General features: G+C 45.3%; 1 protein-coding gene and 1 long non-coding RNA gene across 6 annotated transcripts in view; one reads left to right on the top strand and one right to left on the bottom strand.

Annotated features, from left to right (window-relative positions):
- DOP1A (DOP1 leucine zipper like protein A) overlaps window positions 1-27,110 on the bottom strand; it is a 2,904,166-nt gene that overhangs the window by 1,319,214 nt on the left and 1,557,842 nt on the right. For all 5 annotated transcript variants that reach the window (XM_069606322.1, XM_069606321.1, XM_069606320.1 and 2 more), the window contains 2 exons: window positions 6,524-8,504; window positions 6,318-6,429 (listed from right to left, as the gene is read on the bottom strand). In XM_069606322.1, coding sequence (XP_069462423.1) covers window positions 6,318-6,429; window positions 6,524-8,504 — 2,093 coding nt within the window. The remainder of the gene's footprint in view (window positions 1-6,317; window positions 6,430-6,523; window positions 8,505-27,110) is intronic.
- Window positions 1-27,110, top strand: part of LOC138453457 (uncharacterized) — a 274,186-nt gene that overhangs the window by 164,722 nt on the left and 82,354 nt on the right. The window lies entirely within an intron of this gene.

Below are 27,110 nucleotides of genomic sequence, written 5' to 3'. Positions count from 1 at the left end.
AGAGAACCAAATAGCTGCACCACTCAAACTAGAACACACTGTGACCATTCTACTCCAGTATTAGACACAGGCAAGTTTGGGGCCTGCATAGTTTGGCGACCACCCTGGAGGATTAAGTTGGCATCTCTTTCTGCTGCTGTGTTTCAAAGTAACATTAGGGTACATATCAAAGGCTTTTTTCAAACCAATGTAGGTTCTCTAACATTGTATGCAACACTCTTGGAAAATACACAAAGTGTACATGAAATTATATGCATTAGCAAAGTGTGTGGGATGCTCAGACACTACAGAGGGAGGTGAAGAAACATAAAATGTCTATGTAGCCACTAACCATAGAAATGTACTACACAATATGAAAGTTATTTTGATAAATATCGGCTGATGGCGGAGCAGAAACTCAAATTGAATAATCCTCTAATGGCTAGGCGGCATGGGAAAGTTGAGTGCACTGGGAAAATCATGTCAGGATTGTCACAAAGGGAAGAAGTTTGTAACAACAGTTACTGTCTTCTATGGAGAACATCACATCTACTGGTGCAATGGGAGAATTAGACACTTTTATAATTACCAATGTAGAAATCGTGCTTCGGTCTCACGGTCATACACAGTACAGTATATATTGGGAGTACCCCTCAAAGTGATGGGGAGTGCAATTAGAAGGACACGTCCACTACCAATTAGAATGCAGGAAGTGGTTAAGAGCTATTAAAGAGCTGACAACTCTAAAGTGCCTAGCTCAGATGGTATGACTTCAGAATGTCTTTTTGTGAGTATGTGCCCTCTTTGGCACCTGAACTACTAGCAGTATCACAGCTTTATTCGAATATATCGGCCGTAGCCACCGAGCTGGATGCAGAGAAGGCGTTCAACTCTATAGCATAGGATTTTGTATTCATCGCTATGCCGTCTGGATGGTACATGCTATAATGTGTTCAACTGTTTGCTGATCCATATGCGTTAATAATGTCTAATGGATTTAGGTCAGAGCAGTTTAGTTTGGGCAGTGGAATGAGGCAGGGGTGCGATTTATCCCTGTTGCTGTTCGTAGAGGCAAATGAGCCGCTAGCAGAAATGATGTGAAGCACTCTTGGCATGGAATGGAAATTAGAGGCAAGGCATCAGTCATCTCATTGTATGCTGACGACACTTCATTTTAAATTAGAAATCCAGACACTACTGCCATGGGGTGGAAAAGCCCCAATATCCCCAGTGTAACATTGTGGTGGGAAGACCTCCGCAAATGGTCGGCAGCAGAAACTGGAGCGTGGGAGAACGCGCAGCTGGAGTAGGAACTGGACATTAGTGAACACCTACAACAATGGGTGGCGCTCACGGTGTCACTGTTCCATCCAAGAGAGGAAGTCTGCTCCAATGACGACACAAGCAGCCCATGATGGTTATCCGGCAAGGCTGAACTGAATACGTGAATAAGTGGTCTTGGGAGAGTTGGGAGGGGAGGAAGGGTGGGGGGTTATTAAATTGAGATGTCTTTATTGAAGCATTAGCATTAACAATTGTTGTATTGGTAAATAACTTAATAATACATTTTTAAAAAAAGAAGTCCAGACACTACCTTATTGCAGTGTTGCATGAGGTGCAGACACCTCAGGTCTGATGATAAATAGATATAAGTACAAGCTTTACCTGTTGACCCAGCAGACATCTCAGTCAAGCAATCTTGGAGATTTGGTATTGGCTCCATGAGGAGTGCAGGGGAATTATTTCATCCAGTTCAAACCCTGCTTGTAAAACTGGCTTGGAGATCCAAACTACCAACAACAGAGCGGAAGATACTGCTGCTGCCTTTTGAGCAGGGGGGAGATGTTAGAACCTAATATGAAGCTATACTTCCTGGCAGCTCAGGTTCACTTCCTCAAATATTGGTCTTCCTGGCTGTAAACGCTACCCCATATCGTGTTGGAGGAGGCCTCAGCACCATTGCGAATGCTTTCATTGGCATGCACGACGGAAGGGACAGGTGGGGTCAACCCAGTGAAATGCAACCCAGTGAAATGCTGGCACTGACAAAAGTATGCAGGTGAATTGGGATTGAAGGACCATATGTGAGAGAGAGAGATCTAATAGGCAAACTGGGACTGCCACCCACGTATGATGAAAGCATAATTGGAAGTTGGAGTAAGCAGGGCATAACTAAACTTGGTGTTATGTTCCTGTCTGGGTATTTTATGTCAATAGGGGTGCTCCATTACAATATTATGACAGTGGGAATAATCTGCCCTCCTTAAAATATACAGGCACACCTTAGTGTAGTGTAAACTGGGGTACAAAGAGCAAGGGAGAACGGGGAAAGAGACATGAATCGCATTATTCCGGAAGAGAGATGGGCCAGAATATGCTCCGACATAAACAGCTAGGAATAAAGACTGCCTGGATTGGTATTTCATCATTAAACAGACAGTCTCAGAGATATAAAAAAAACTGGAGAAAATTCTGAGAACAGTTGTAGACAAGGATAGCAGAAACGGGTACATATTGTTAAGAAGAGTCTTTTCTACATTGGGGAAGGCTCCACAAGCCGCGATTGGCTTCTTGCCACTCCAACTGTTATATGGCCTGAATCCCAGAAGTGTACTAGTCATTTCCAGAGAATAATAAGAAGAACAAGAAAAGAATCATACAAACCTCACACAGTGTGTACAAAATATGCAAGAAGAGGCAAGATAAGATAGGCCTGTAGGCATACTGAGACCCAAGGGATACCTCTTCCACTGCCAACATCAGCAAAAGCCTGTGCAGATCCACATAGCCATCGCTCACTCACTCATGGGATCTCAGTGGGGCAAGGTTCGAAAAAATACTGCCAAAGCTAACAAGGTAATTTGGTGGTGAGTGGGGGTAAGGGTGGGATTGGATCTTCTGCTGGTCCCTTTGTTGAGACATTAGGGACTGAGCTTCCCCCCATAAATCATAGGCTTGGTCTAGCCTATGATTTTTAAGTCTCTGGGTTCTGATGTTATTTCGCTCAGGTCTGAATATGGCCAGATGGAGGAAGGGGTTGTGCAGCTCCCACCTGTACTAGCTACAGATGACTCAGACCTCGGTCAGTGCCTTGGAAGGGTAGCTTTCGTGGGCTGCAGAGTCCCACCAGGCCTTGTAACAAAGTCTGAGCCCTGACTTTGTCACATAATAGAAGTATGGATGAAAATCTAAAGAAATTAAAGATGCTGTTTTCCTACTGCAGTGTTGTCCTTAATGCCCTGATGATAACCCTGGAAGTACTGAACACTGTCTGGCAGCACCTGCTCACAATGCCACCATATGAACAGCGTGTACTGTACCATCACTGCTCGGTGGCTCCATTATTCTCTTTCACTGCATCTTTAAACATAGGCGGTGGGTGGGCAAGATTTACCATGCCGAGCTACAATGCAGTTCACCCTTGTCTCACCCTCAACATTCACGGAAGCATCAACGTCAACAATGTAGGCACCCCTGCAGCAATATGCCCTTGCACACGCCTTATATGAGTCTGCCCCACTGCAACCATGGTCAAATTCAGTGCCTCCTCCTTTGCTCAATGCAGGAGGACACACTTTCAAGGCAGTATTAGGAAAGATTTCCCTTAGGTGCAATTTTCCCTCCATTTATGAACTACCTCTCCCCCCGCACCCCCCCCCAACGTTTTGCTTTTGTTTGGAGTACCTAACCTGACTTTTTCCAGTGAAGCACAGCCTTCAGCTGAGCTCCTCTGGACTTTCGCTCATTTGTTATGGGGAAACTGACACGTCCTTCAGGCTGTCAGTACTGGGAAACTATGTTTCCCTTAGTCTTCGACTTAGTTGCCATTTCTTGGTAACTTCTTATCTATGTGCCAAATACCTTGCAGTAGCGCGTATAGGGTTCCTTTTGTGGCCCTTTTATGGCCCTAGCCACCCTCTAAGGATTTTTTGGTGTTTGTACAAGTGTGCCTAGGTCAAACTGGTGGCAGCAGTTTACTTTTAAAGAATTTTTACTTTGTTTTTTATGAACCATAACGCATTACGCCCAAGACTGTGGCCAGTGCCGAAATTGGCCGTGCCACAAATTCTTTTGTTCTGTCCTTTGGCCATTTTGTCCCTTCGCCTTCCCCCCAGGTCGAGAGACCCGAGTATTCCTTATTTGGGCATGCAGCCTCCCACGAAAACTGCAACTTTCGCGGCCTCCTGCATGTCACATATGCTAGTGCCCAGGAAGAGGGTTGGGACTGTCTGGTCTCAATTCACACTAGTGGTGCCAGTATGTCTGGTAGGCCTGAATGACTGGAACCACCGTGGGCCAATATTGGCCTACGTCTGGCATGCATATAAGACAGCAGATCTTCCTTTGGCTATCTGAGATTTGAGCACGAACTGGATCTTGGAAAAGAGAAGGGGTTCTGCATCAATTCCTGTTCCAACTACTCAGGTTCCCATCGAACCTCATAAGGAGCCAAGTATCCATCACAAGAAAGAAGATTCGAGGAACTGCCGGTGACGCGCTTGGAAGGTTTGGCACCCTGACCCCGCTGTTGTCCCGTCGAACCACTGTTTCTTCATCGTACCAACAAAGCCTACAAGGGCGCTTAGGAGTATTGGAAACAACTACTCTCAGCTTCTCCTACTTACCCTGGAAAGAGCCTCTCCGGAAGTGTTCCTTGGCCATCCAGTGAACTGACCAGCTTGAACCCGATGTATCGCGCAGGAACACTGCTGTTCTGAGTTGAGGTCCTGGGCCCTCTGCCGCCAAACCTTGTTGTCCTAGCTCCTTTGGGTCACGATTTACGAGAGTGCGCCACGCTGCAAGCATTTGCGGTCCCTGCGTTGCCCCGCTGTGGTGACCATCGCTGAAAGTGCCTGCAGTTCTTGCCTACTGTGCCCTGATACATGCTGCACTGGAACTATCCTCCTTCTTCCTTCAAGGGCTGAGAAAAAGCAAAATTTCCCAGCACAGACGATAGTCCCTTACCGCAGCCCCTGAGAGCCAGAGCGTCCTGAAACTGCAGGTTTAACACCAACAGGCAAAGTGGGCTAGACTGCCAAAGTTTGGTCCGGACTGTGTCGAGGGTCGGTGAGTACTTTCCTAACTTACCGGTGGCCCCCTGGCAGATCCATTACTTTTTTTACTCACGAGTGTCCCTCACAAGCTATTCAAGAAAACCGAAAGTCACTCTATCTGCAAGTGTAGACCCTCTTCTAGGAATAGGAACTTATTCTTCATTGCTCCAAGCCCCTTCCTGAGCAGCTAGAGCCCCCTGAAGAGAACCCACTTTTTCATTGATGCACGACTGCGCGTTGTTAACGCACAACTGTACTTTGAGCGCTAGGCTCCTATCTTCGTAGGGCTGGACTACATAAGTTAGGGATTGTTGATGAAGGACTGCCTAAACTGATATCTGTGTTGATTTAACCCCTTTCTGTTGCAGGTCGTGGTTATTTTCTTTCACCATCATCAGCCTTAGGCTAATTGCATTATTGTATATATGTTAGATAGTGTATGACCGTGTGTAGTATTGTTTCTTCATAACTGTGCTTTAATTGTGCTTTGATTATATGGCCTATAATAAATGTATTTTTGATACATCTGTCTAAGAGTAAACTGTGGCGTTTTACAGTGTGTGCTCATTGTGGGCTTCCGATCACTCAGCCATCCTCAGACTTAGTATTGACTGCCTGCCAAGCTACCATAGATTGTCTGGTTTGTCCAGAAGGTTCCCCTGTTCCACTAAACTAGGGTGGTCACCCACACCTCTGCCCACCAGGTCAGAGTCTAGAAATATATCTTAACAGGGAGCTTGACAAATACATTCAGTCAGCTGTGTTCACTTATTTTCTGCAGAGAGCCAAACTAATATGTGCCACTTCACACTACCGTGAAAAGGGGATAAAACAGAGACAGATGGATACACATGAATTATCACTAGAAAAATAGCTTCACGCTAAGAAAAATGACCAAAAAAAACGGGCAAGAAAGCATAACCTATTCTTCATTGTACAGTAGAAAACAATTAACAGCTGTGTATGCAAAGGATACACATATGGGCCTAATCACAGAGAGATGTACATGCACAGTAACAACCCTGCATTATTTTGCCAGAAGCACTAGGCAATGGTAGGCCAAGTAGATGGGAATGGAAGGAAGAGAAACTAAATGTAAAGCACTAGTTTTGCTTCCATTTCGCTGCCAAGTACATATGTTTAAGAGCTTCATAATATATTATATAAAAAACATATCTGCAAGTTACTGCTGAACTCTTATTAACTATATATCACACAATCATGGCTTTTCTTATTTTTACTTGCAAAACAACCTTTAAGTCAAAAACATGTGTATATTATTACCTGATGGTATTGTGCGGATGGATCAAGTAAACAGTAGTGAATAATTGTTGTGATTCCTTCCAGAAGAGTCAGTATCATGTCTGGTGGAATGATTGATGCCATCCAAAGAGGCCTGAAAAATCAATAAATATATGAAATAAAGCACTTAAATAACTGTCCATAAAAAAACATTTGGATAATTGCAAGACATAAAAAAAATCACATACCTACTATCTGATAATCCGATTTCATATCGGTATTGCTGAATTAAATTATCCAAATTCCTACACAGTTGTAGGGTGACCGACACCACAACCTTTTGTAAAACCTTCCCCATGTAAGGCAAAGTATTTGTGATTAAACCAATCCATTGAGGGTGCATTTTACAGGCATAGTGCTGGTGTAAAGCTCGAATCACAGCACAAAGAAACATGCCTTGAGATGTGATAGGCTGAGAGTGAAGATATTGGAGGGAGGTCATCGGCTGCTGTGGATTGATGTGCTCAAGATCAGTGATAATAAATTCAAACCCTGCTTCATTTTCTTCAGGCACAGTCATTACTCGATGCTCAAGGATAATTAGTCGCTGCAGCACTTTTAAGAGTTTTGACTGAAATGTGCTGCCACGGTCAAACTCTTCCTCAGAGAAATTTATTAGGCTGTCTTCTGAGTAACCTTCTTCACTGGCCGCTATATTCTTACCAGCTATCTTTTCACTGTGCCACTTCTGTGCACTAAAAATTGATGAAAGTAAACAGTGTAGTATCACCTTCTGAACCTTGCACTTGGATAACATATCAGAAATAAAGCTGGCAAAGCCCTTTGCAGAGCTTTCAATGACTTTTGCCAGTTCACTAAGCAAAAGTGTAAGAATTTCAATGCTCATCATCTGCATGTTGCTGTTCCCCATCAAATCCGGATGTGTGACCTTCACATGAGTTGGGTAATGGCTTCGCATATAGTATAAACAAAGGGAAATAAGAATTTCTATGTACATAGAGCTACGAAAGTTATGGTTTGATTCCAAGGGGATATGGCTATAGAAGTCTTTTCCCATCACAGAGATTCGATGCCTGGCCAAAAGATTCTGCAACAATGAAAGCTGCGGAGTGTAGGCGTTGTTTACACTGGTAGTAGAAATGGCATTTACAAAAACAGTTGGGTTTGTCTTTAGGATTGCTTTGATAGCAGAAAAGGCAAACAGAGTCCTTGATGAATCGTATAACTGGAGATACAGCAGTACGTGTTGATACAAAGGATGGATATTAACATGGGGTGATTTTCTCACCCCCGGAGAACCCACATCACTTTCAATTTCTGAAATTTCTCCTTCTCCACAGCTGTACCAATTCTCCAAGTCTAGACCATCACTGAAAAAAACACTTGTTTGTTTCGATTTATCATTTTGAGCCTTTTTCTTCTCTTCATCTTTTTTTCTGGATATTTTTACTTTGGGTTTGGCTCCTGAGGTTTTAGTGTGCTCTTTAAAACTGTTGTCTTTGTCTGGGAACCTGTCCATTATTTTGCCTTTCAAACTAAACTGGATGCTGTTTTGACTTCGCTTCTTGAGTTGTGATTCTGCTAACATGAGATTGAAATCTTCAATGTTTTGTTGGCTTGTTGCAGAAGATGGAGTAAGGTTTCGGGTGATGGCATGTGCTATACTTCCAATACCAGCTTCAGTAGAAACAGATATAAGTTGAGCTCCATCACTGTTGAACCGGCAGGTTTGAATTTCTTGTAGGCTTTCTCCTTTATTTTTAGTCACATCCTCCAATGTATTAGAGTTTGACGTAGCAACTTCTGGATGAGGCTGTGGTTCACAAGGTCCAAGCTCTTCTTCTAGACCATTCACAACTCTACAAATGATATCACTGATCACCTGCTGGACTATTTCATCAATAGAGTCTTCTTTTGAGCTCTGAGAACTATCTTGGACACTTATACTTTGATCTTCTACTTCACAGCTAAGGCTATCCCCCACAGAAGACTGCGAACAACCAGAGTCAGAACTTTGGAGTATTTCAATCTGTTGATAGGGGAGGTCGAAATCTGATAGAATCATTGGAATAGTTTCACTGCTGGTGCTTAAAAGGGAAAGTCTATCACTCAGTGGGTTGACTGTCAGACTGAAGTTCTCCATCTCTTCAATTCCATTTTGCTTTGCTGTAGCCCGTAGCCCATGGTTTTCAGGTGCGAGGTTTAATGCTGAATTAAGAAAATACAACATGAATTAACAAACTATTGTTCTGCTAGAATGTAGCCAGAGTCAATGATTTCTTGGTATTAATGCCAATTTTGTCAAAGCACACATTGTGTGATATATATGGGATACATTACTCACCGTAATCGTATTTCTGATGCTTGTATCCGCTTAGATTCACATGCTGTGCATAGGCCGACATCTAGTGGAAGCTGCGGAGTATTACAGTTTGTTTTTTCGAAACTCAAAAATGGGCGTCGACACAGGGCGTGCCAGTAATACTATCCCTAGTGTGACGTCCACTGTACCCAAGATCCCTCACTCGTCTAGGATCCTCAGATTGTATTTTTTCTGACATGAGGTAGCATGAGGAGTAGCGCGAGTACAGATAATCCAAGCAGATAGACAGAAAGGCAAGACTACAAGCAATCATGCGCCTTCTCTCAGAGGGGAGGAAGGGTGGGTCGCATGTGAATCTAAGCAGATACAAGCATCAGAAATACGATTACGGTGAGTAATGTATCCCTTCTGAGGCTTGTGGAATCTGCTTAGATCACATGCTGTGCATAGATTAGCGAGCAGTACCAGAAGAAGGAGGTGGGATGTGAGAAGGGTCATGAGCAAATAAGTGTCTTAGAACCGCTTGTCCCACTTGTGTATCTGCCTTGGAATGGGTGTCAATGCAGTAATGCTGAGTAAAAGTGTGAATAGAGCTCCAAGTAGCTGCTTTGCAAATGGTGTCAAGGGGTACATTTGCAATGAAAGCCAGAGTGGCCCCAATGCCTCTAGTAGAGTGGGCCCTTGGCGTGAAAGGCAGAGGTTTTTCAGAGAGTGAGTAACACAGCTGGATGCAGTTAATAATCCACTTCGAGATGGCACCTTTAGAGACGCGATCCCCCCTCTCTGCCTGTAGCTACGGAGACAAAACAGTTGATCTGTTTTTCTTAGCGGTCTGGTTTTATTTACATAGTAGAGGACCGCCCTACCACATCTAGGGTGTGTAGTTTCATCTCAGCCGAGCTTTGGCGGGTTCTGGAAGAAAGCCGGAAGCTCGATGGACTGGTTTACATGGAATTTTGATATACATTTAGGTGAGAACCTGGGGTGTGTGCGTAAAACCAGTTTGTCTTTATGGATAGTAAAGAAGGGATCCTGCACTGACAGAGCCTGAATTTCACTGACCCTTCTTATAGAAGTAATAGCTACTAAGAAGGCCGTTTTATAAGTCAGGTGTTTGAGACTGCTTTTATGCATGGGTTCGAAAGGGGGGCCCATGAGCTTGGCTAGCACCACATTAAGGTCCCACCCTGGTGGTGGGTTTGAAATAGGAGGGTGAAGTCTCTTTACTCCTTCCATGAAGGCTTTAACTACTGGTACTTTCCACCACAAAACCTTGCTATGGGAAGTGGTGCAAGCCGACAGGGCTGCCAGGTGTACTTTCAGTGAGTTAAAAACCAATCCTGCATCTAGCAGGCGGAGCATGTATGTAACAATAGTGGAAGGAGTGCAATCAACTGGGTTGATTTGTCTACTCTGGCACCAGATAACGAACCTCTTCCACTTGTCAAAGTAACAGTGCCTTGTGTTTGGTTTCCTAGATTCCTTTAGGATGTCCATACACGTCTGTGGCAAATTGAGGTGTCCAAACTCTATGACCTCAGGAGCCATGCTGCGAGGTTCATTGAGTTGGGTTGCTGGTGCACTGTTTGACCTTGGTGCTGGGACAGTAGGTTGTACCAGGCTGGAAGTTTGATGGGCTCGCACACCGCCATCCTGCGTAGGTGTGGGAACCACGGTTGTCTTGCCCACATGGGAGCAACTAGGACGAGCGTCATCGATTCCCTATTCATCTTGTTCACCACTTTCCTGATGAGAGGAGTTGGTGGAAAAGCGTACGCAAACATCCCTGACCAGTTCATCCACAGGGCGTTCCCCTGGGAGTCTGGTTGGGGGAACCTGGATGCAAATCCTTGGCATTGTCTGTTTTCGCTTGTGGCGAATAAGTCTATAGTGGGGAAACCCCACTGAGAGAAGATATCTTCTACGACCTCTCTGTGAATAACCCATTTGTGTTCCTCTGGGAGGGAGTCTCTGCTCAGAGCATCCGCTAGGGAATTGAGCTCCCCTGGAACATGTTGTGATGACAGGAAGATCTTCCGTCTGAGTGCCCATATCCAGATTTTCTGGGCAAGCTTGGACAGATTTGGCGAGCGAGTCCCTCCTTGCTTGTTCAGGTAGAACATGGCTGTAGTGCTGTCCGTCCGGATTTGCACTGACAGGTTTAGTAGGTGGGGCTCGAACGCCTGAAGCGCTCTGAATACTGCCAGAAGCTCTAGCAGGTTGATGTGGTTCTTGGCCACTGAGTGAGACCAGAGACCCTGAGCTGTGTGGTGGAGATGGTGAGCTCACCACCCCGTCAGACATGCATCTGTAGTGACTACTGCCTGTACTTCGGGATCGTAAAAGGGTTTCCCCTGTGCGAGATTCTCTCTTGTCCACCAGTGAAGGCTTTGTACCAGTGTTGGCGAAACGACCACTAGATCGTCCCACTGACCACTTGCCTGAGACCACTGTTTCGCCAACCATTCCTGCATGGGACGCATGCGCAGGCGCGCGTGGGGGACCAGGTAAATACATGACTCCATCATGCCCAGTAAACGCATTGCTTTGCGTACCGTTATTTGTTGACCGGACTGATAATGAGGAATTTGCAGTAGTATATTCCGAATTCTTTCTTCTGAAGGAAAGGTCAACCCCTCCTGGGTATCCAGGATTGCTCCTAGGAATTGTTTTGAGGTGCTTGGCACCAGGCTTGACTTCTTCTCGTTGATTAAGAAGCCTAACTCGTGGAGGAGGTCGATAGTCCTTTGAATGTTTGTCCTGCAAATTCCTGGGGTTTCCCCCGTTATGAGCCAGTCGTCCAGATAAGGGTACACTGGGATTGCCTACCTGCGTAGGTGTGCAGCCGCCACCGCCAGTACCTTGGTGAATACCCTTGGTGCTGAAGCTATCCCGAAGGGCAGTACCTTGAATTGGTAGTGTCGACTGTCCACCTTGAAGCGCAAGTACTTTCTGTGCGCTGGGAACATGGAAATATGAAAATAAGCATCTTTCATATCCAAGGTTGCCATGTAATCCCCCTTTTTTAGGAGGGGGATTACCTCTTGTAGCGTGGTCATACGAAATTTTTGGGGCTTGACATACTTGTTGGCAGGCCGTAAATCCAATACTGGGCGCATTGTCAAGTCTTTCTTTGGCACAAGGAAGTAAGTTGAATAAATACCCTTGTTTACCTGGTGTCCCGGGACGAGTTCTATCGCGTCCTTTTGTAGAAGAATGGCGATCTCCTCGAGGAGAATCTTCTGATGTTCTAAGGAGTGTACTCTTTGTCGTGGAGGATGGTTCCGGGGACGCTGCAGTAGCTCTATACAATATCCTGTGGATACTGTTGACAGCACCCATCTGTCTGATGTGATCCCTTCCCAAGCCTGGGTGAAGTTTGAAATGCGTCCCCCTACTGGGGTTGCGTGAGAAGGGACCCTGAACTGAGCGTCACTGCTTTGGTGGAGGCGTGCCGCCTCCCTTGCTGGGGCTGCCTCTGCCTTTACCACGACCTCTCCTATTACCTCTGCCGTAACCCTGGGTAGACTGTTGGTTGTTGTTCCACTGTGTACCCTGCCCCTGGGAATAGTTAGATCCTCTCTGGGAATTTTGGCCACGTGGGCGACGAAAATTACTATTCCCTCTCTGGTTAGGGGGTTTATTGGTTAGCTGGCCAAGGGATTTGAGTGTCTCGTATTCGTCCTTGGCATTTTTCAGTGCGTCTTCGACTGCCTTACCAAACAACAGATCGGTTTCCACCGGTTTGTCCAACAATGATGCCTGGATTTCTGCTTTAAAACCAGACTGCCGTAACCACGCATGTCTCTTGATAACAGTGCCCTCCGCTATCAATCTGCCTGCGTTGTCCGCGGCATCGAAGGTTGCTTTCAAAATGCAACCAGACACGGCTCTACCCTCTGCGGAAATCCGAGCTAATTGGCCCTTTAACGGTTCAGGAGCAGAGGCTATGAGTACCGCGACTTCTTCCCACTGATGGCAGTTGTAGCTGGCCAACAGGGTGGTGGAGTTAGCAACCCTTGCTTGATAGGCGGACGTTGAGGCTACCTTCCTGCCGAAACCGTATAGTTTTTTGCTCTCCTTGTCGGGAGGAGCTTCTGACGAAGACAAGGGTGTCCCAGCCCTCTTACGAGTGTTGGTGACAACTAGGGAGTCTGGCTTCAGATATCCTCTTATATAGAGAGGGTCAGACTGTGCCGCCCTGAAAAGTTTTTCAACCCTAAGATTGACTGCTCTGGTGAGGTTCGGGTTCACCAGGGACGGATCTATTCTCCGCTGAATGGATTTAAGGATAGGGATGGTCTGGGCAACAGGCCTCCTTTCTCCCACTAACTCTTCTGCGAAGTCCCTTTCCTCCTGGACACCGTGGGTGTCAATGTGGAAATGTTCTGCTGCGCGAGCGAGAACCTCATTTAGGAGGGGTTGGTTATCGACCGGGGAGTCGGTAACCGGGGCTTCGATCTCTACCGGGGAATCTACTCTGTATGTTTCCGGGTCATCCTCTTCTTCTTCCTGGTCCTCATCATCCCCATAGTAGCCCGTCCCGGTTTGCTCTTCTATCATACCAAATTCTTGGTCCTCACAAAAGGAAGCCTCTCCTTGATACCGTGAGTATGGTCTTGCGTAAGGTTGTACCTCACGTGACGTGACGTAGTGTACGCGGGACGTGCTACGTTAAAGTGATGCAGGTATAAGAACACACTCAAATGGATATGAGCAGAGTGAGCCTCTACACCACAGGAGAAGGATCTAGTCGAAGCGTTCCAACTAACGAGCTGGTAAGCGATTTATTGTGCGGGACACGTGAAGGGAATGAGGAAGTGAATATGACACGAGTCTTGAGAGATTCGCAATGAATAAACGGGGACTTCACCCGCTTATTATTATTTTTTAGGGGCAGTAATGTCCGGTGCTTCAAGCCACAAGAGGTGCAGCAAGAGCGTAATTCGATATTAAGACACACAGGTTTCCGTGTCATCAGATGTAAGTCAGTTCACAAAAGTCCCTCTAATGAAGAGGTAACACACATGTCTATTGTCTATGAGATTAAGACATTAGTGTTAGAAACATAGTGTGTCCGTATTTGATGATTGATGAGAAGTTAATGACAGAGAGTTGATTATTCTATTCGTGAAAGAATACTTGTCACGATAATTAGTATATACAGGTTGAGAGTGTTCTCTGCAGTTGCTTAGGAGAGCTATTGTGAATGGAACTTGATTGGCCCTGTGGTACCTGAAGTATAAATCAGAATCAGCATGATTGAACAGATTGTTTAGAGAGTTTACATCTAAAGATTTTGTTTACCTTGGTTAAGTTGTCTACCTATCTTGTGTGTTTTCAGGAATTGAGTAGTCCTACACAATGGTTGAGACTCTCCCCTATACTAACCGATGTCGAGTGATATTGTAGAAGAACGACACGGTAAGACTTACCTAAGTATACTTAGAAACTGTGGAAGTAACACAGCAGTGAAACGTTCATTACTGACTGCTGTTTCTTGTTATTTTTCCCTCTGTTTTGCTTTCCCAGGTTTAAAAAAAAGTGTGTAGCAAAGTGACACCCGCAACATTCTTGTGTTGGGTGGCATATATCCAGTTGAGTGAAGTGTTGTACAGTGGTGAACCCACCATAGATGAAGAGACATGAGATAAGGGAATAGATGGTCCCCCTGATGAAGTTCTGGTATAATATATGAAATGGAATGAAGAAGAACGAAACATGTTGGGCAATTAAAATGTATTGTGATTTAGTGACAATACACTAACAAAATAATATATCGAGTTGTTTTCACCCCAGGATAGCATTGATTGGGGTCGAGTGTATTTAACAGATGGTATACTGTACATGTGGTATCCTTTAGTCAAGAAGAACCAGTGGGCTATCGACCATTTTTTGTCTTCTGAGACAGTGATCTCTTTTTTTGTATATGGTTTAGCTTTGTATAGGCAGGATGTCACAGGGTTGAGCACAACAGAGATTGTTTTACATATTGAAAATGGTTTTAGGATACACTTTGTAAAATGAATTTTAGAATTGTTTACACATTTTAGTTGTTCTTAGAATGTTGTGATATTTGGTATTGTGATTTATATGAAATAAAGATGTTTAATATAATTTGTGTGTGGTGACCTAGCAGTTACTTGTTAAAATATACTAGGTAGCATTGACCTGGGAGCAAGAGAAAGGGGTAGCAAGTGGACGTGGGTTGATCTTTCTGTCATAGGATTTTCCTGTAGTTGTTCTCAAGGAGCCTGGTCAAACACGTCGGTAAAACGGCTCTACGTCTCTGTTTGTATTGTGTATGGTAAGCGCGGGTGATCCCGTGAGACAAATAATTAGGGTGTTCAAATGTATTTTGAAAGACACGATAGGCAGCAATGAGAACGGTGTAAACTGAATTGACGTACTCTAGGTAATTAGTTTGATGCGATTGAAAGCGGGCTGAGTAGATAGAATCCAAGAAGAGTGGCTGCGATTATGGCGGCGGACAAAACGAAAAGTTATGATGCGAAATACGTGGAGGAATTACTGGCTCAAGCATCATTCTTTTCTGAAGAAGGTGAAGGACTGTTGTCAATAAATTTAAGCAATTGGGACGAGTTAGTACAAACAAAAAAGGGGCTAATACGTACTGAATTACATGGTTCGATCATGATCGAGTATCTACGGTCTGGCACTCTTCCAACTGGCTTAATTGTACGGAACGAACCACGACTATTCCTGGACAACAAGGAGTTTATTATCCAATGGAGCTACATAGCCAAAAAAATGTGGCAGGGATTGGGTAATCCTGATCATTGATACAGCGAGAGAAATGACACTAAAGATCACAGGAGATCGACACAATGGGAGAAGCCATTAAAAAATTGGTACCCTTGGACACATATAAGAAACGTTTGGAAGAGATCACACGTGATATGCTAGATTTCAAAAGTTTCTGCACGAAAGATAGAATATCACGGATGAAAAAGGATTTGGTACATTTTTCGCATGAAGGAGCCTATCCGTATACGAAAGAAGGTTATCTACCCCCAGGAGTACAACAACAAAGGACGTACGGACAACAAAAACAAAATAGGAGAAACTACACATCTTACAGTTCGGGTAGCTCAAATGACGGCAGTTTCCATAGTGGACAAGGACAAAGACCGTATAGGAGTAGGGGCAGACAACAGAGAGGGAATTATCGCAACAAGCGGTCACAAAGAAGAGGAGGCATGAATAATCAACATAACTTTGGCCCACCACCACAGCAACAACAATCTACTGTCTCTACGGTCTCTTTTTTGGACGAGCAAGAGGGAGCGAACCAGTGGGGATCAGAAGAACGCAGGACTCGGAGCAACCATCCCTATTAGTTAATTTGTCCGGATACAGTCCTACCAGTATTGAAAAGGTAGTTTTGAATTATGGACTTGGTTTTGTTCCCACCACACATTACGACAAATTTCGGACCAGAATGGAAATTGAACAGTTGCTTCGTAAGATTCACCTGAAACAGTTTTTTATGGATAAAGAGATTGTGACTACAGTGAATGAAAGTGGGCTAAAGAACAAGTCCAATTTTGATCCTCCAATAGCGAGCCATACCCCCGAAGCCATAGTATTTGCCAAGAGAGTATGGCATGATTTACGCGACTTAGAGAAAAAAGAAATTCCCTCAAAATTTAAAAATCTAAGTAATGTTGAAAAAAGAGCAATCGCGTCACTGGCTAAGAATCAGAGTATCATCATATGTAAGACAGATAAAAGAGGGGCAGTAGTGATCCAAGATAGTCACCTACATTACTGAATGTCAACGACAGCTTGGTGACAGTTCCTTTTATTCCAGGTTGTTGGTTGACCCGTCAGAGAGACTATCTAGTTTGATCAGAAATAAAGTTGAGAAGGCTCTGGAGAGAGAATGGATTTGTAAACAAGAATATGATTATCTCATTGTATCCAGACCGACTATCCCGAAGTTCTATACATTGCCAAAAATTCATAAATCTCTGCACAATCCCCCGGGTCGCCCTATTGTCTCTGGGACAGGGTCCCTGCTAGAACCTCTAGCAAAGTTTGCAGACAAATTTCTCAAACCGTTTGTTTTGCAAATGTTTTCATATGTACAAGACACCACAGAAGTAATCAATTGCACTGAACATATGACTTTCGATCCAGATATTCATCTATTAGTCAGCTTAGATGTAGTTGCATTATATATGTGTATACCTCAACAAGATACACTAGAAGTGCTTGAGAACGTATTACTTACCAAGAGAAATTCAGGAGTCACACCCAATAGTTTTATTTTGTGGTGTGCAGAGATGGCCCTTACCGAAAATTATTTCAAGTTCAACAATGAGTTATACCATCAAATTCATGGAACAGCCATGGGTTCTCCCGTGGCTCCAACGGCTACGAATCTTTATGTTGAGAATTTTGAAAAACAACACATTTACCAAACTTCCAACCCATATTTTTCAAAAATCGCCTTATGGCGACGTTTCATTGACGATATTTTGATAATATGGTAGGGTTCGGTAGGTTCTTTTCTAGAATTTTTTGATTGGATCAATCAATTGAACAGGTATTTAAAGTTTACGTGTACTCATAGTCCTGAGAAAATTGACTTTCTAGATATAACGATTTGGGTGGACAAGACGCAACAAATACTACAAGTGAAACCATTTCATAAGAGTACAGATAAAAATGCACTGTTGAGTTTCAACAGTTTTCACCCTAGACACACACGAGAAAACTTACCTTTTGGTCAATTTATTCGGTTGAAAAGGAATAGTACTCTGAACTCTACCTTTCATGAGGAAGCTGAACAACTCAAAATGAAATTGTTGAAAAGAGACTATCCTAAGAAGATTGTTAAAAGGGCATACAAAAGATCTATCAATAACCACCGTGAAGCATTATTGGAGTATCATTCCAAGAATCAAGATAAAAACAATATTGTGTTCGTAAGTACTTACAATGAAAGAACTAATGAAGTCACCAAAATTATCAAAAAGAATTGGCACATATTGACAGGAGGAGAGAGCCCTTTTGCGAGCCCGGTATGTGCATATAAGAGAGCCCCTAATGTGAAAGAACTGCTAACGAAAAATTATATTTCCCTGAAATCGAATAAATTAATCAGTATCACGCAATCATGGGGATTACCTGTAGTTACAGGACATGCCCGTTGTGGCAAGTGTGTCAACTGTAAATACACCTGCAGAACCAAACAAGTTGATTTGGGACTCCCAAAGATGTGGCTACAAACCAAATTTACGAACTGCAATTCCACACATGTGATATACGCAGTATGGTGTCCATGCCAAAAAATGTATATCGGGATGACTGAACGCAAAGTGACTATAAGGATAGGTGAACACAGGAGTTGTATTCGTAATCGTAACACACTGGCGCCGATGGTTGGTCATTTTTTGACAATGGGTCATGATGTTGATGAATTAAAATGGACAGTGTTGTGGCAGCTGGAGAAAACAAGTAATTGTGATGCAGATGTTAAGAAATTGCAATATAAGGAACAATGGCTGACCAAAGGATTGAATGAATTTGACTCTTGGAAACACTGACAACATGACAAGTAGAACATAGGATGTTGAAGCGGTTGGTCTCTTCAATCGCTTATACCAGCAATTTCTCATAACATATGTGAAGTCCCAGTGGTGCTATCCCATCCTTACATATGAGTAAGGGATTTGCAGTATACAATATACAGAAGGGACCCAGTGGGACCATGTCTTTCTTTATAAGACTGTGCCGTTCACAAGTGCATGTACAGCTCTCCTACGGGGAATGTGTAAATTAGCTAGCAGTTAGAGTGAACTAAAATATTGGTAGTCTTAGAAGTGGGCCAGTGGCGGTAGAATACATTGTTTCAATACTTACCGCTGTTCGGTGTGATCTGGAGCTCGTTCTGTACTCCGGTTGACTGGTGCGGGGAGCGTGACTACTGAGTGCGAGAGAGTTGTGCGCTCCGCATTGAGAAGTCTGAACGATAACATTGGACATGTGACATTGGAAGCGCTCACGTGACGTGACGTAGTGTACGCGGGACATGCTACGTTAAAGTGATGCAGGTATAAGAACACACTCAAATGGATATGAGCAGAGTGAGCCTCTACACCACAGGAGAAGGATCTATTCGAAGCGTTCCAACTAACGAGCTGGTAAGCGATTTATTGTCTGGGACACGTGAAGGGAATGAGGAAGTGAATGTGACACGAGTCTTGAGAGATTCGCAATGAATAAATGGGGAGTTCACCCGCTTATTATTATTTTTTTAGGGGCAGTAATCTCCGGTGCTTCAAGCCGCAAGAGGTGCAGCAAGAGCGTAATTCGATATTAAGACACACGGGTTTCCGTGTCATCAGATGTAAGTCAGTTCACAAAAGTCCCTCTAATGAAGAGGTAACACACATGTTTATTGTCTATGAGATTAAGACATTAGTGTTAGAAACAGTGTGTCCGTATTTGATGATTGATGAGAAGTTAATGACACAGAGTTGATTATTCTATTCGTGAAAGAATACTTGTCACGATAATTAGTATGTACAGGTTGAGAGTGTTCTCTGCAGTTGCTTAGGAGAGCTATTGTGAATGGAACTTGATTGGCCCTGTGGTACCTGAAGTATAAATCAGAATCGGCATGATTGAACAGATTGTTTAGAGAGTTTACATCTAAAGATTTTGTTTACCTTGGTTAAGTTGTCTACCTATCTTGTGTGTTTTCAGGAATTGAGTAGTCCTACACAATGGTTGAGACTCTCCCCTATACTAACCGATGTCGAGTGATATTGTAGAAGAACGACATGGTAAGACTTACCTAAGTATACTTAGATACTGTGGAAGTAACACAGCAGTGAAACGTTCATTACTGACTGCTGTTTCTTGTTATTTTTCCCTCTGTTTTGCTTTCCCAGGTTTTAAAAAAAGTGTGTAGCAAAGTGACACCCCGCAACATTCTTGTGTTGGGTGGCATATATCCAGTTGAGTGAAGTGTTGTACAGTGGTGAACCCACCATAGATGAAGAGACATGAGATAAGGGAATAGATGGTCCCCCTGATGAAGTTCTGGTATAATATATGAAATGGAATGAAGAAGAACGAAACATGTTGGGCAATTAAAATGTATTGTGATTTAGTGACAATACACTAACAAAATAATATATCGAGTTGTTTTCACCCCAGGATAGCATTGATTGGGGTCGAGTGTATTTAACAGATGGTATACTGTACATGTGGTATCCTTTAGTCAAGAGGAACCAGTGGGCTATCGACCATTTTTTGTCTTCTGAGACAGTGATCTCTTTTTTTGTATATGGTTTAGCTTTGTATAGGCAGGATGTCACAGGGTTGAGCACAACAGAGATTGTTTTACATATTGAAAATGGTTTTAGGATACACTTTGTAAAATGAATTTTAGAATGGTTTACAAATTTTAGGAGTTGTTCTTAGAATGTTGTGATATTTGGTATTGTGATTTATATGAAATAAAGATGTTTAATATAATTTGTTTGTGGTGACCTAGCAGTTACTTGTTAAAATATACTAGGTAGCATTGACCTGGGAGCAAGAGAAAGGAGTAGCAAGTGGACGTGGGTTTATCTTTCTGTCATAGGATTTTCCTGTAGTTGTTCTCAAGGAGCCTGGTCAAACACGTCAGTAAAACGGCTCTACGTCTCTGTTTGTATTGTGTACCTCGAAGGGTTCTGACCTCATCGGAGTTTCAAACCGGGCCTTTTTACTGGGAGGGATAGGATCAGTAGAGCCTGAGGGTGTGGCCCCTTGTGGATCATACGAGAGGAAATGTTCTGGATTTTTATCATAAAAATCAGCCAAAGAAGACATTCTTGACATGACCCTATCTATGTCTTCACTGGACCATTTTTTGGAACTGGGAATGACTCTCTCAGCAAGTCTATGGGATTTATCTTAAGTAGCTTTGCTGGTTGTGGACCTATCAGCAGACCTGGGCTTGTCTGTCTGTTTAGGCAGGGTGGAGTGTTTCACGGGTGTGGAAGAATGCACAGGTAGTTTCTTCTGCTGTTTTCCCCCCTCCCCGTGCGTAGAAAAATGTTTTCCCTGTCTCTTAGTGGCTCCGGAGTTTTTCGACGCCTGGCGTCGAGGATCGGGAGAGGTGTCCCTGTCCTTCGAGCGTGGGGCCTCGCTGGCTTTAACTGCGGGCTCCGACTCCTGGAGCGCGGCCTGGGGGTGGAAGTCGTCTTCGTCTTCCGACGATCGAACTTCTGTTAGCCTAGGGAGCGAGGCACTCTTGGCAAGAGTGGATGATTGCCTGGAGTCATGCGGCGATCTTGATCGAGAGCGCCCAGAGGACACCGAATCGGACCGTTCTGTCTGTGCCTCTTTCCGAGAATTCGACGTCGTCGAGTCTCGGTTGGACTTAGTGTGTTTAGTGTGTGTAGTATGTGAAGCGCTTGTGTCGCCGGGGGTCTTCCCCATAGTCGCCCTGCCGGACGACCTTCCGAGGTCGGGGACCTGCGCTCGGCTGTCTTTCGACGCCGTAATGCCCTTGCCGTCCGAAAGTACGGCGTAGCTGCCATCGCTGAAGGCGCCCTCCGCTGCCATGGCCGCCTGCCTGGCGTGGTGGGCCCAACGCTTCGTCGAACGGTCCTTAAGTGTCTTAGGTTTAAACCTACTACACGCTCTGCAGTTCGCTTCGGGGTGGTCCCTCGGCAAGCATAGATTGCACATGGCGTGCCTGTCGACCCAAGGGTATTTGCAATTGCACTTGGGGCAGAATTGAAAAGGGGTACCCTCCATACGCACCTTGAGGCAGCGGGCTGTTAAGTGTAGGAAATGTATAAGGTGTACCTATATACCAAAAGTGTAGAGTATGTACCACCCCCCACTCTCACTATTTGCAGGGCCGAGGCCAGCACCCTTCCGAGGCCCAAATTCGTCGTGCAGCAGCCGACGGTCGATTTCTTCTCCAGCCGGCGTCGAGTGTCGAAGTTCGATGTTGGGGTGGGGAAGGATGTCAATAGATTATTATTTTAAATTTTAGCAAAAGTATGGCTAAGGCCAGGGGACTCGCAAAATGCTTCCGACCAGTATGGCGGAAAAAAACAATCTGAGGATCCTAGACGCGTGAGGGATCTTGGGTACAGTGGACGTCACACTAGGGGCAGTATTACTGGCACGCCCTGTGTCGACGCCCATTTTCGAGTTTCGAAAAACAAACTGTAATACTCTGCAGCTTCCACTAGATGTCGGCCTATGCACAGCATGTGATCTAAGCAGATTCCATAAGCCTCAGAAATATATATATTTTTTTCTCCAGTTCCATATTACTTTGTTATTCAATGTAAATATGTATGATTTGGCATTCAACATTAAGTATCAAGATAAGATTACAAGGCTGTATCAATGTGATGCTAACCAACAAGAGCAGATTAAAAAAAAAGAAATTCTTCTTTTACTCTTTCTCAAAGTCAAAAAACTGTTAATTATTGATATTTTTTTCCTATCGCGCTCGTACACAAGTGTTTCAGAGTGCAACAAGGCAAGGGAGGGGAACAGGGGAGAACAAAACAGCGATCTTACTTAGAGATACATAATTACTGGCACGAGTGCCCTCAACTTTCACTGCATGGAATGGTTGCCTAAAAAGTAAGTAGTATTCTCTTCCCTTCTGAAACATGTGTAATTAAACAGTTATATATTGTTAAAGAGAGTTAACATGTTCTGTGGACGAGTGGGAATTAACTGAGGATTAAAATTCGTGGAGGAATGTTGTTCATAAAATTTGGTAAATGTGAGTCCCCTAGTTTGGAGATCAACCATCTCGTTTTGGATGAGACATCAAACATATTATTGTAAGGTGAAAAGCAGCCGACTAGTCCATGGGGTCAAAAATATAAAGCAAAAGCATGACACATTTTTGGCATCCAATCATAATAGCTATGTTCCAGAGTCAGAGTTGTTGTAAATTATTGGACGAAAAGCCATTTACTTCACATCCCTCTGAACAGACAGCGATGTTCAGGTTAGCCAGAAAGAGGAAGTGGGCGAGTTCTATGGCAAAGTCCTCCATCTACAATGCCACAAATCCCTCACTGTGCTTCAGAGCGACATTTGTACATATAGCTTGTTTTCAAATGACCGAAACAGCCATCTTACTACTAATCTCACTCCAATTGATCTTGAATGCCTAGCTGAAAAAGCCTTGTGAGACCTATCATTTTACCACAGGCATCACCAATTGCCTCCATGACATTCAACAGGAGTCGAAGTGCCTGATACTGCATCATCTGTCCACAACACACAGCAGCATAAAATTCCTTTTAAACACAGAGGCATTTAGACACCTTTCATTCCAATTGTGGTGGTATGGTCGAGGATAGGACCCAGGCCTGAGATGCTCTCGGTGAAATGGAGGCAGGCGCTGTTGGCTGAATTCCTCCTGCCAGTGTGGACACCGCTAATATGTTTTTTCTGGTACCCACATAAAGTTATGGCAAACAGTTTTTTCATCTACATTTGTTTTCATATTGATACAAACACAGGACACCATACCAGTGAAAGCATCTACAACAGGTATTCCACTGAATTGCAGGGCATCAGTAGATGAGGAGGGAAACTGAACACGTAAATGCCAGAAAATTGAATAATCATAGTTTGACTATAACTCAGCATACAGTATATTGCCATATATTTCAGACTGTTTGACCAGTTTTTTAGGACACCAGCCATGCTTTGTACTGCACTGAGGCCCAGGTATATGTCAATGCCTTTCCCGAAGAGTGTAAATCTGTGCCTTGAAGGTGACACCCTCTATGGTGGCACTTCAAACAGACTAAGTAAGGCATCCTCATGGTAGACGTTCTCCTAACATGAAAATGACGTGTATAGCTCTTAAAACCGATGGAGAGATTCCCAAGATGGCCGCCGAAGGGGGAGCACCTTGAAAGTCGCTCTCCCGATCCCCCGCGAGCAAGGAAGCTGCAAGTCTGTTTCCCTTCCCGAACACTAAGCACAGATCCTGGACAGGGGGTGAAGAAATCAGCAGGATAACGTGGCAAAAAACATTTTCTTTAAAAATTATTTAAAGCGCTGACTGAGCCCAGCGGAATAACGCCAGCCCACCGTGGGTGAAGGACTGAGGGACAGTTGTCAAGCCACGCATGGAAGAGTTGCAGCGTCGGGGTGGTACACCAGGAGGTGTTTGCGAGTCCTGAGGCGAGGGAGCAGCGGGGAGTCCCCCAACAACCCCTCAGGCCCCGGGCCGTGCAAAGTACGGCCCGATAGAGGGCCTGGAGGGTTAGGCGCGGGGTGGGGGCGTGATGGCGCAAAGAAACATGGTGAGGGGCAGCCAGTTGGCGCCACTGCCCCAGCGTTGCCAGGCAACAGCACCCAACAAAGGGAAAGGTGTGAGGGAAAACCTGCATGGGGGCTGGGGATGGCCCAGCCCCCATGAGAATAACAAAGGACAGAGGGGGTATAAGTACGGCCAAAGGACAAGGGGAAAACAAACCAGGCAAGACGGTCACCTCGTTCGGGTAAGCGTCTTGGGACCTGGGCAAGGGAGAAGGAAACGTTTTGCCACCCAACCCACCCTGAAAAACTTCGGGAAGAAGGAGACAAGCGGAGAGAGAGAGCGGGAACGCTGAATACTTTCTTCGGTACACGGCAGAAGAAAGTCGTAGGCGGCACGTGTCCAGGAACAGATGCCCGAGGGTAACCGAGACTGACCAAGGAGAAGGCTGGCATCTCTAACCCTGGACATGGTGTGCCCAAAAGCACATACACATGTTGTTATCATGATTCTTGTTTGTGTTATTTTCTGTAGAAAATAAAATGCCTACGGCCAATCATTTTTCCACAACAAATCTGTCTGTAAGTCATTCCATAGTATAGGAGGTAGGAAACAAAAGCAAGGAGAAGCCCACACTACACAGCCTAAGATAGCACCGGAAAGCAGCCCGTGAAGACCCACGGAGTGCCCCAACCCGCAATCTAGAGAGGTGCCAGGCAGCCTGCCAACGTGCCGGGGCTAGGAAGACGGGTTGGTGAAGTCGAGGTCTCCGGGGTAGAGAGAGCACCTACTGTCCAGGAGCGCGGAACAGAGAGCGTGCAATCCTCTTGTCGTCGAGAAAGGAGGAGCTGCCCCGGAGTAAGTGAAGGGAAGCCCCTGGGTTTGGACGGGGGGCCGGAGCTTGAGCATGCAGAGCGGAGACGAAAACCCAGCGAATCCTGAGGGGAGGAGCCGGGACTCTGAGTAAGCGGCTCAGTGAGGAAAGCCAGCAACGCCAGAGAAGAGGACCCGCTCCCAAGCCCAGCTGTCCCAGAGAAGTGAGGAGAACTCAGCTGGCGGAGTTGGACCGGAGCAGCTAAGGTTCAGCAGGCCGAAGCAGGGATCGAGCAGCCACTCCGCAACACAGAGGTGAGACCGCAGGCTAGCTCCCCGCCCATCCCCCCGCACCCTCAAGCCCCTGCTACACACAAGGCGCAGGGGGAAAGCTCCAAGAACAGTCCACGGAAGGAGGTGATTTACGTGGAGCAGTGGGGTTAACACCAAAGTAAAGAAGCAGATCTCCCCCACTACCCCCCGTGGAGGGGGTAGACCACAGGGGGGGCACAGAACCCACTTGCCAAGGGGCACAAAAGAAGGGTCCCCACCATAGAAGGTTCACTGCAAACTACACCTGGCACAAAGGGGCAAATACAATATAGACTAAGGAGAGGAGGACACATCGCCACCCACAATTCGTGGTACTAAAAATAGAGAAAGATCTCACAGTATCCCAGTGGGGACAGGCTGCGGGGCCAGGCCCAAGGGGGAAAGCGATTTAAGCAGAACAGAGTGAGGGGGTCACTGAGGAGGAAGCCTGCCTCCGAAGAGAAAGCCCCAGGTAGGAGAGGAAGTGTAAGTGGTCCTCCCGCCTGGTCTGTCCATCAAGACCTCTCACCAAAAACAGGAGCAGCAAGAAGTCGTGAAAGGGGGGAAGGCAAAAGAAGGCTTGACTGGCCCGAAGATCAGTAGACCCTCTGTACCAAATCATCTACAAATTGAGACCCAACGTTAACAAAAACAAAGGGATATCCCTCGCCAAAGGGATGAGTGTAGGTTGTCAAAAAACAAGGGCAAGAAGCCGCATGCACCTCCAAAAGGCCCAAAAAGAATGCAGGAGGGCCCAATCCATAAGCTCTGTAGGAAAGACACAGACGCCCAGTCTGATGGGGAAGTGAGTCCGGAGAACCAGGAAAACAAGGCAGCACATGAGGAGGAGGGAGCAGGCCAACCAGTAACACAAGAAATCCTCAGAATGTACTTCCAGGATTTTGGGAATAAAATTGCAGGTACGGTCGAGACCCAATTGGACAATATCAGAGAGGACTGGGCATTGGCCCTTCACAAGGTGAAAGGAGACATTAGTAAATTGGAAGAATTGGCCAACACAAATGAGACGCCACTGCAGGACCTGGCTGAGGATGCAAGGAAGACAGGGGACCTGGTAGAGAAGCTGCAACCGCTACCTACAAATTGGAAATGCAGACCGAGGACCTGGAAACCAGGTCCAGGAGATCTAACGTTCAGATAAAAGGCCTCTCTGAAGACGTCCAAGACAAAGATCTCAAGGTGGCAGTCAGATAAATATTTGCAGACCTAATAGATCTGGAAGGAGACTCGGAGCTAAAACTAGACAGGGTCCACAGGGTGGGTCCGCTAAGAAAAGAGCCAGGAGCCAGACCCAGAGACACCCTGGCGGCCCTCCACGAATACGGCCAGAAAGAAGAGATCCTCCGAGCAGCAAGGAGGGTGAAACAGCTAAAACATAACAGATCGGAAATCCAGCTCTTCCAAGACCTATCCCACACGACACTACTAAAAAGGAGGAGAATGGGCCCCGTAGTAAGATTCCTGAATGAAAAGGATATTAGGTACCGCTGTACCTTCCCTTTCAGGGTTCACGTAAAAGCCTCAAGAAACATAGCCCGGTTTGGCAGGACAGACCTGCAGAGAATGTCTGCATTGAGTATCCAGGGGGGCAACTGCCCCCCCCCCCACTTCTTACACCCAGACTCAGGGGCATGAAGAGAAGGGTCATAATCGTAAGGGGGAGACATTCTGGAGTACCTCGCTGTCAAACCAGCCCTGGCTGGCACCTTGCTGCTGGATGCTACATTTCAGGAAAGCATGGGAGAAAAGCGAAAAAAGGGACTACTTCACCCAGCCCTGAAGGTCTCCCTGAAGGGAGCGGGACATCCAACCTGGAAGAAAAAATCTCGGAGGTTCTCATGGCGGCACAAGGCTCCAGAACGTCCCTGGAGCTGCAAATTGGCCATGTCGGAGAGGAACTCAATCTGTTATGTGCTGACTTGCAGAAGAAGTCCTCTGAGTTTTACAGGGCACAAGTCCCCCCCCTCCCACCCCCCAAGTCCACTCTCCTCCATACACATAGCATGTTCACCCTCAGCCCCTGCCCTCCATGGCACTTGCCCTCCTGGCCTCCCCTTACCACCCT

This window comes from Ambystoma mexicanum, chromosome 4p (assembly GCF_040938575.1).
Source record: "Ambystoma mexicanum isolate Mex_15411 chromosome 4p, UKY_AmexF1_1, whole genome shotgun sequence".
Classification (NCBI taxonomy): domain Eukaryota; kingdom Metazoa; phylum Chordata; class Amphibia; order Caudata; family Ambystomatidae; genus Ambystoma; species Ambystoma mexicanum.
Note: the sequence above shows the minus strand (reverse complement) of the source record. Positions and strands in the feature narration are given on the sequence as shown.